The 10,000-nt window shown below is 38.7% G+C and overlaps 1 protein-coding gene across 1 annotated transcript in view; it reads left to right on the top strand.

The window, feature by feature from the left end:
• The window catches only part of LOC137988888 (stimulated by retinoic acid gene 6 protein-like), a 158,246-nt gene extending 152,908 nt beyond the window's left edge, over positions 1 to 5,338 (top strand). The window contains exons 16-19 of the mRNA XM_068834835.1: positions 94 to 198; positions 1,554 to 1,717; positions 3,050 to 3,229; positions 4,857 to 5,338. Of these exons, the coding sequence (XP_068690936.1) occupies positions 94 to 198; positions 1,554 to 1,717; positions 3,050 to 3,229; positions 4,857 to 5,059 (652 nt within the window). The 3' untranslated portion in view covers positions 5,060 to 5,338. The remainder of the gene's footprint in view (positions 1 to 93; positions 199 to 1,553; positions 1,718 to 3,049; positions 3,230 to 4,856) is intronic.
• Positions 5,339 to 10,000: the final 4,662 nt, after the last annotated feature.

Here is a 10,000-nt window from a genome sequence, read left to right as displayed (position 1 = left end):
AAGCGTCTGTGCAGAGCGGCGTTTTCTTTGCTGTGTTGAGCTCTAAAGCAATAGATGCAAAAACATATATTTTTGTTTTAATTTCTGTTTCAGACCCGCTGTCGTTATGGCAGTTATCGTGCGGTTGCTAGAGAAGTGTATTGCCTTTGTCTTCCGTAACAGAGACTTCCCAAAGATGGCTATCACGGTGGATAACAGGTAGAGCCACATTCGCCAATAAGCGGTTTGGTTTTCACAAACAATACCCCTGTCCTTTAAGAGCACTATTACACAACGTCATTTTTTGCTTAACTTGTCTTGCGCAACACGAGTAGAAGACATGTTGCACAATATGTTTCCAACGTAACACACGTAGCTGTTACAGTGATAGTACAACCAGTGCCGTTTCACAAAGTAGCTGTAGACATGAGAAATCCTTTTTTTTTTTTTTTTTTTTCATTTTACTAAATATTTCCCTACAAGTTTTGCTACATTTGCAATTTTTGGCTCTACGTAATTTGCTGTCTTTTGCTGTCGCTTAACAGTTGTACCCTGAAGTTCATCCCGTTCGTGAGATATTTGTAAATTTTCCTAAATTCCGCATGCAGTAATTAGTCAGTATTTGCTCAGCGTCTATTGAATGTACTTAAGTTCTGTTGCCTAATGACAAGTAATTTTCTTTGTTCATTTTCGTCGCCTTATTAGGCATTCGTCTTTCGTATAAAAGTATTGTATTAATTTTCCTTTTGTTAGTCAATTCATAGTTAATAGAGGGGAATGGTTTGGAAGCTCGGCAAACATCAAAGAAGCAAACAAAGGTGCCAAGATTTAGATTGGAAAGTCCGCGACCGTGCACAAGCTCTTGTTCTGCGCTCATACACTATGCATGAATTACGTAACCAACACGTTTCGATTGGTTAGTTCCTCAGTACGGAGGAAACAACTATTGTGTTTTGTGCACGGTCAAGACCAAAAAAGAGAACAAAAACATACAACAAAGAAATTTGTCGAGTTTCATAACCATTGCTTTCTCAGTTGTTGTACCCGGAGTTGCCGAACAGATCTTGTAAGTAGTACATTTCAGTCGTGGTTTTTTGGCGTTTCTGAAGTTTCGTTTTTAAGTATTTTGCTGGGTAACTTAAATGAGATTGTATTTTTATATTTCCTTTCTGTAGTGAATCGATAAGATGAGTACGAATTTTTCAAGCTGTGCAGAAGTTTAATTACTGTAGCCGTACCCTAAACCACTTATTTTATCTTATAGCAATATGCGCCCAAATTCCATGTAACAATAATGTTACAAACACTTCCTTAAATACAGAAAGTCAGTTGTATTCGAATGCTGCACAAATTTTCGTTTATTTGTTAAGTTACTGCTCTTTGTCATCTTTCCTTCAGTGCATTGTAATCTGTATCTCTAGATATGAATGGCAAACGACCTATTGCAGAACTAAAAATTAAAAGGATACAGTAAAACGGTTGTATCCAAGGTCCAGTCAAGTGGTGTCCCTGTTGCATGGTTGTAATTAAGGCTGGCTTACTGTGTATTGATTCTGCGTTTTTCTTTCATGCAGGCGACTCTTCTCTGTTGTGTCGTATTTCTTCTTCTTCAATAATATTCTTGTTGGATTTGTTTCATTGTTATTTCGCGTATTGAAAGGAACGCTTTTGGGAGTTTTTTTTCTTTCTCGTCTCGATCGAACTTGCTTGATGCATGGATTTCAGGCTTCAGATGAAGGTACGTGAAAATTGTGTGTGGCGAAATGTAGTAATCGGAGTTAAATGGACAATTTATGCAATTGTCTCTTATAGACACCTGAAGATTTCAGGTGGCTTCAACGGGATTCGAACCCATGCCTTGACCTCTACAATTCCGGCCCAATGCTCTACCAACTGAGCTATGAAGCCATACAGTTAAGAGAAAGGTCACTTTGTTGTGCTCATTTTGTACCCGTGAAAAGACTCGATGAGTGAAAGAAATGTATATATTTGAAGCGCGCGTTGGAATGGAATGAGTGGAATTGGAGGGGAATGAGTGATCGAGTGAATGAGTGAGTGCCATCCAACTGCCTTCGACACCTTATGGCATGACTTCGTCATCCATTAGCTAAAAGACACAAGTTAGAATAAAATAATTTTCGTAGCAACCTGTCGTTTGCCTTTTCTCCGGGACGTATACGTAAACGCCATGCTCGGTCGCTCTAAAGAATGCATAGTGCGTGAGGGAGATAGCTTGGCCGAGTGAGGAATTGGCCACGTTCGATACATTAATATTCACACATTGTAGAAGGCTTTATGGTTAAATTTAATATTCTTTTGTTTAGGAATCTCCCTTGAGAATTGTGAGGTAAAGAAAACATAACTGAGCCGTGAAATTTGACCGAAAAACCTCGTAGCCATGCCCGAATATTTATATATCGAACTTGGCCTATTGAGGGCCAGGCCGAACTTGCAATGCGGAGTTCCTTGGTGAAGCCCCGCTCTGACAAACGGGTGCATTTGTCCCGGGTAGGCCCCGATCAATTTCTCACTGCGGGTTGTTTGGAACAGCTAACTGGTCTGTCTCCCACTAGCTGGGATTATCAAAGCCTTGTTTTGTTTTCATTATATGTTTTATTGGCCTGAAGAGCTAATGAGGCGCGGTCAATTTATTAAAATTTCTCTCTTTATCCATTTGTTTATTTATTTCTTTGTTTGTTTATTTATTTATTGAGTTTAAGTGGTCGCTCTCGATGAATTTTTTTAAACCTTTTTTCTTTATCGCTATTTATCTTTATTAAAAAAAAAATAAAGACTGCTTTCATGTAATTACCATTATTGTAATTTACGTCATCATCGCAGTTATCATATCGTCGTCCTCAAAATTATCCTCCTCATCATCAATTTCATTAGCAACATTATCGCATCATAAGCAACACTACCGGCATCATCATCGTCATCAACATCAAAATCACAATAACCATTATCATTATCATCATCCTCTGGGTACCGGTGATCATCGACATCGGAAGGAAACACTTGTTCTGCAAAAGATGCTTGAGACTTCATGAAGATAATTATTTTCTTGCAGGCTTTGTAGCTTACCTGGGTTTTCTCGACCTGCTTGTGGCCCACAGCCATCCCATGATGCTCGTGTTCTGCCAACTGCTAGTAAACAGAAACAAGGAACGCGGGCTCATTGAATCTACAGCAACGCCTCAATCGAGAAACGATCAGCGAGTATCGGAAGAAACTGGAACCGCTGCTACTGGTATCAATATTATATTTTTAAGCAAATTGCAAGTTTAGTCATCATTTTCTCAAGAGACATGATGTATTCGGTAATTTTTTTTTTCCATCCTCAGCTAATTTAAGAGACCAGGACTTAAAATTACCAAAGCAAAACGTTTTATAGACCATGTTAGCACGTGACGACTTTGCTATTATTTTCTTTTATTCTGTTTGTTTCTTTGTTTGTCTTTTTTTTTTCTTTTTCATGACAAGAAATTACGGTCTCGTGTGCGTAGAAATAAGAGTTAGTCGATGTTTGACACGTGGGGCCACCTTGGATTGCTAATTTTGCTACCTGGGATATTGCGTGCTAATTGGCACACCAAGTGTCGGTTATTACAGGGAAAATTTGGCTGTAGCTTTAATAAAACTATTAAAATTTTGCCCATATTTGAAAAATACAATTAGCCCTATAACTTGCGCATTACAAGTGAGGTTTTTGCATAGCCTCTACTGTGTGCCGAAATTAGCGTAATTGCATCACCTTTGTTTATTAATCGTCCGCTCCACCTATTAAATGCTATCGCCTTTGCAAATGGGACATACGAAACATTCCATAACCCTCTGATACCTACTCACTTCCTCAAAGATTTGTTGATCCTTATCTTGAAAGAAAATTATCTCTTGTTTAATGGGAAAAGAGGGGGGGGGGGGGGGGTGTTTTGTTTAGGGGTCAAAATTTGCCCCACACCCCGTTTTATGACAGTGGAGGTGTTTACAGAAGGAAGTCAGTTCTGTCGCTAATCGGGTTTACCCGAGACTAGAAGTTAAGGACTTTCTCATAAGAATGTTGATGGGCTTGCACATAAAAGCATTTCTGTGATATATTAAAACGATCATTTATAAACATAGCTTTATCCTATTTAAGTCAATCGTTTAGTTCTTGATTAAGGATATATAATACATTTGGTGACTGATCTTGGCTTCTCATTTGATTTGGTTGACGTTACAAATATTGCGTTTTTGACCGTTGACGGTTAACTTTTTGGCCATTTGACGGTTGACGGTTAACCCCGTTGAGACCCACGCACCAATTTTCCAAGCTGTAGGCGCGCGCTCGGAGCGCCATGGTACGACCATCCGTCAGCACGCACATACGTCCGAACACACGTTCAACTTGTCGTGCAGGCGATACGCGAAATGTCGCATTGCTGGAAACCACGTCTTTTGCGACGGGACGTTGCATGGACAGCGTACTGCATTTTGACACTGCGTCAGAAGCAACAGTTTTGAAGACGACCAAAAAACAAAGGGAAAAAAAAACAAGCTAAACATTTTTAATATTTCGTACGACGAGGAAAGAAGAGGAAGAAATAAAGAAAAAACACCAGTAAGCAGTCAACGAGTGAAGGATGCTCAACATGACTGAGAGCGAAGGAGGGCACGAGAAAACAGGCTGAATAATGGTGACGAAGAATCAGTGTAGTTAGTTATAAAAGTACCCAAAAACAAAAACACAAATGAATAATCATTGACGAGCTCCGCTTTTAGGCTTGCCTGAATATATATCATACCCGTATTAGTATCTCCGGGTCGTTGGATGTCGTCCTTTCCCAGGGTCTACGTTCATTGGATTGCTGTAATTTTTGTTTCTCTCTTCTGTTTAGTATCTCCTCGTCGACGTGGCATACCGCGTGTGTCTTACAAGGCGTTCAACCGCTGGTTTGTTGCTGTGACGTTGCTTCGCAACCCGTCGCTCATACAGTATCGTCAGCAGGAAGGCGGGAAAACTGTTGTGCGCGTGGAAAGTATCAACGTTGGCTTCAGTGATCTTGCTCATGCCCGAGATGACGTATTTCGTACAGCGTAAAGAACTAACGTAAAAAGCTAACCGGGTATTTCCTCCTATCCATCCTGTTCGGTTTCATTCTATTTATGCTTGTATCAATTAGTTGCACTGTTAATTTCTGTTCACGTCACTGAAACCTTTATTAGCCACAGCCTGGAAATTGTAGCAACGTGTACCACTTTAAAACTTAAAAATTCTTAGTTGAGTCTGGTATAAAAACAATCGATGCATTTTAATTAAATAAACTTGGATCTCCCGTTTATAATCGATTCTTTCAGAAGGAAATAAAATAAATGAATGCATGCCTTGTCGACTCTTAAAGTTCATGGCCAATTGGACAGTACTCCGAAAGCGACTTTCTGAACAGCACAGCTGCAGATAGGCAAGCCAAATGATCGTGACTGGGTAACTAATTCTTAGACGTAAAAGGCACGTTCTTTCATAAAATAATTAATTACGTGGAAATATGCACATTAGATGGGTTGGAATGTGCCGTATTGAGCGTTTTCACTTAATATCGGATTACTGAAACAAAGGAAAGCATTTGCATAAAAATAGAGTTCAATTCCCGGAAGATTAGTTTGGTATACCATCATGGCCGCCAATCCTTTGTTCTGGAACACCAATATGGCCGCCGAGACGTCATGTGAAAACGCTCTATTCGCGTGGCGCCCATATTGGCCATAGACAATAGATTTCGTACCCCGAGCTTCGAGTTGAAATGTTTGGGAACGAGTTTCCGTGGCGCAAAACAACAGTTTTCAATCCCTCGGTACTCAACATGACCGCCTTGTGATTAAACCACATTCAATCTGATTATCTTTTCATATTTAATATTTTGTTTATTTTGAGACAGGTGTCGATCACCATAGTAACTTAAATGTAAACAAGATGTTCATAGCCTGTGTTTCCACAGTTGATCAAAAAAGGGATTGTTGCAAAGCATCATGTGATTGAAATGCGGACAAAAATTCGCTAAAATGTCTTTGTCTTTGTCCGCAGATTAATCCCACAATTTTTTCGGCGCTAGATCCTGACGTCAATTAAAAAGAGTGCTATTGCTCTGAAATCCTGTCTGCCGGAAAACTTAGGTTTTTTGAATACCACCCACTTTGAAATCCAATTAGGAAAAGCCAATCAGAGTAAAGCTGTAATGCGAAACCAAGTTGTATGTTACAAGTGTCAACTAGGCGCAAAACTGAATAGCAGCCTGCAGTGCGGATTAGCAAAAGATGTTTTATTTCGAAAGCATGAAAAGTGGAGATACGCCAAAGAAGAAGGTGAAACGAGTCAGGATAACCGTCGAGTAAATCCGCGAACGTGAACGGTTGCTTTGTAGATTGTGTGCTTGTAATCTAAAATTGCGAATATTATTTAAAAAAGCATCCTTTTTGTCAGAAATTTGAAGGGAAATGGACTTATAGGGGCTCAAACCAGTTTCAGTACTTTCAACAAACTGTACTTCTTGGAAGGATTAAATCTACAAAATATTTTTACTTAATAGAGCGTATTCATAAATGGCGGTCAAGAATTTATTCTTTTGTCTTTGTGCTAATCATCCTAACTAGCCTCAATTTGGAACAAAAATTCTTTTGAATTTTGCTCGTGTTTACGAGGCTAGTTAGGATGATTAGCATAAAGACAAGAATAATTACTTAGCCGCCATTTATGAATACGGTCTATGGTGGTGTTATGATGCCATATAAAACACCAAAATATATATGCTTAACGAGATGCACTCATTAATGACGTACGGGTTACCATGGCAACAAAAGAGCCGTCTAAAAACACCCTACATTTTGTCTTTAAACACATATATCTCAAAAACGAACTTTTATTGCTAGAGCATTATTAGCCACCTTCACAATTGAGAAAAATTAAGGTGCACGTGGCTCTGAATCCGCTCCAGAGAATTTTTTTTAAACTTTGCAGAGAGTGTCGTCTTAGCCTGCTTATCACTTTTCAGCAATAAAAAATGGGGGTCTCAGCTGAGTTTGTTTTTGAGATATAAGCGCTTAAACATTACATATAGGGTGTTTTTAGATGGTCCTTTTGTTTCCATGGTAACCTATTACATTACTATTACGTCACATTAATGGGTGCGTCTTGTTAAGCACTTATTGGTGTTTCAAATGGTACCATAACATTACCTTTAAATGCAACAGTGTTGTAGAGTTAATCTTTCTAATATCACATTCCCTCCAAATTGTTGAAACTGGTTTGAGCCACCTTAACTTCCTTCATAAAAAAGAAAAGCGTGACAAAACTCTAGCAAATAAAATGACAATTATTGTCGAGAAACAGAGAAACCGAGCGATATATTTTTCACGTGATATCAAACCGGAACCCACCGGTGCAAAAATCCATAGCCGGAGAGTTATTTGGCAGAGGTAAAAATGCCACTCTCTGATAGGAATGTTCTTCATTACTCTGACAGACTTGGTGAGAGTTCCCACTGAGTGACATCGATGACTTGCGCGAGCTATATTCCATTTAAATCAAAAGAGGAATCCTCCGAAAGAACACTTTGATCATCTTGGAAATGTTCCAGCTCTAAAAAAATTCCTTTCAGTAACCTTGTGCACTTACAAAGTTGGACCAATCAGCAATCAGGGTGGCCACGCAAGCTCTCGAAACGGTGCATCGCCTTAAAAAATCCATCAGATCTTTTGCCATTAACATTATCGAAGTAAGCTGCCTTCTTTTTATGCAGGCGAATACACAACTTGAGCTTGTCTTGATTGTCCTTAATATGCAAGGTTCCAAACATGCCAATGGCGACGTTTGAGGGGACAGAACCTTCTCTATCAGGGGGGCCAGCTATTTTTTTGCGAACTTTTATGGACATGACATAACGTTAAATCCGTGAGCTACAAACCTTCAATTCTCAGCGTCACGCAGGATTTTAGTCATATCCTGCACGTACTGTTGTGTAGGTGTTTTTTGCCATTCACACCCTTCCTGGAACGTGAAATGTACTTCGTAAATAAGGTATAAAATAAGTTCTTTTTAACCATTTTGTTCAAACTCCGTGATGAAGTCTAAGTAATCAGACGAGACCGGTTGGAGAAATAAAAGCAATTGGGCAAGATCTGTTGCTGTTTGCTGCTCACAAGTATTTATTTCGAAAACAATTGTTTAAAACATTAACCACCCCTACTCGCTATTTAACATCACCTTAGACCGGAAGTACCTTCAGATCAAATACGGTCTCGAAACCCTAACTGCGATTCATTGAAATATAACTTAATTTTGCCTTTCTCTGCCTGTTTTTGTTTGTACTGTTTTCATCGCATCTTCATTTACGGTTTTAAATATTTAATTTTTGTGTCTCTTCCAAGCGCCGAATTTTGACTAAAGTTCGTGACACCCCCTTGGAGCTTAGTTTAAGCTTATCTCTAACCATATATACAACACATGCACTTATTTATTTATTGTTTTTTTCTTTTTCTGCGATTTGTCCCCTCTTTTTCACCGTTGTCTTTTATTCATAATCATCATCGTCATCATCGTCGTCGTCGTCATCATCATCATCATCATCATCGTAATCATCATCATCATTTTCATCATCATCGTCGTCGCCGCCGCCGTCAGCTTCGACATCATCATCATCATCATCATCATAGTTTCCTTCATCTTTCCCCTGTACCTTTTATTTTTCTGTTTTTTTGTTTTTTTTTTTTCATGAAAGAGAACAAAATACCGTACATTATTATTTTCATCTCCATTAACTGTTAAAAGGTCTAATTAAACACCACCACCCAGATAGGGCCCAAATGGAGTTTGGATCATGTTAAGTAGTTGCTTACTAGCATTGATAATAACCCTAAAAGTGATCAACAATAAATTTCACCTGTTAGTATCAGTCCTTTATAAAACAATGATTGAAAAACAGGATCACATTAGGTCTCCCAGTAATTCTACAGGAACGTATAGGGGAAACAGATGATAATTTAGATTACCTATATTTATTTACTTATTTATTTCTTTAATTATTTATTTCCAAATTTAAAAACTGTACAGGTTCTAAAGAATGGGGCATACCGTATGTCCCAAACGAGGTTTAAACAACTAACCCAACCCCCTCAAATAACAAGAAACCCCTCCCCATTACAGAATAACTTTACAAATCTAATTACAAACTATGATATAGATTATACTTAAACTATATACAAAGGACTGACATTTTAGCACATACATGTCGAAAAAATATTTACAATTAAATATATTTTTAAACATCTTCGATTTTGTTTTCTATAATAACGGTACAATGACCTAAGCAAGTAATGAGAGAAATACATGGGAGATTTTATGCATCATCAACTGGGAACTCGGAAAAATTCCGAGTCCCAGATGGGATTTGAACCCCCGCCCCTCCGAAACCCGGTACGGATGCCCTAGCCACTGAGCTACTGAAGACTCTGTGGTGCGAAATTCCCAGTTGATGATCCATAATATCTTTCATGTGTTTCTTTCATTACTCGCTTTGGTTGCATCTCTGATATGCCTTAAATTAATGTGACTGCGTAATGCAGTTAATGGTTAAAACTACACTATTTGACTGCGTGATGCAGCCGTAGTCTATACCCAAATTTCACCCTTGCTCACCACAGAGTGTCTAGTAGCTCAGTGGTAAGAGCATCCAAACTAGATCACGGAGGGTCGTGGGTTCAAATCCAATCAAGTATCTGGAGCTCGGAATTTTTCCGAGTTCCCAGTTGGTGATGCATAATACCTTTCATTCTTTCATGAACTTTAGAATCGTAACCATAAATAATTAAAGTAAAGTATGCAAGAGAAACTTGACTTGAACAGTTTCTTCTGTTTCCAACAAACCCTGCCTTACAAGAGCGTTTGAGTTGCAGGTGTGATTTCTAACCAAATACTCCCCAATATCTGAGAACAGAGTCAATACACCATCAAAAGTTCGACTCCTATATATTGAGTTTCCAATTAGCAAAG

The sequence above is a fragment of the Montipora foliosa genome, unplaced genomic scaffold (assembly GCF_036669935.1).
Source record: "Montipora foliosa isolate CH-2021 unplaced genomic scaffold, ASM3666993v2 scaffold_433, whole genome shotgun sequence".
Lineage (NCBI taxonomy): Eukaryota > Metazoa > Cnidaria > Anthozoa > Scleractinia > Acroporidae > Montipora > Montipora foliosa.
Note: the sequence above shows the minus strand (reverse complement) of the source record. Positions and strands in the feature narration are given on the sequence as shown.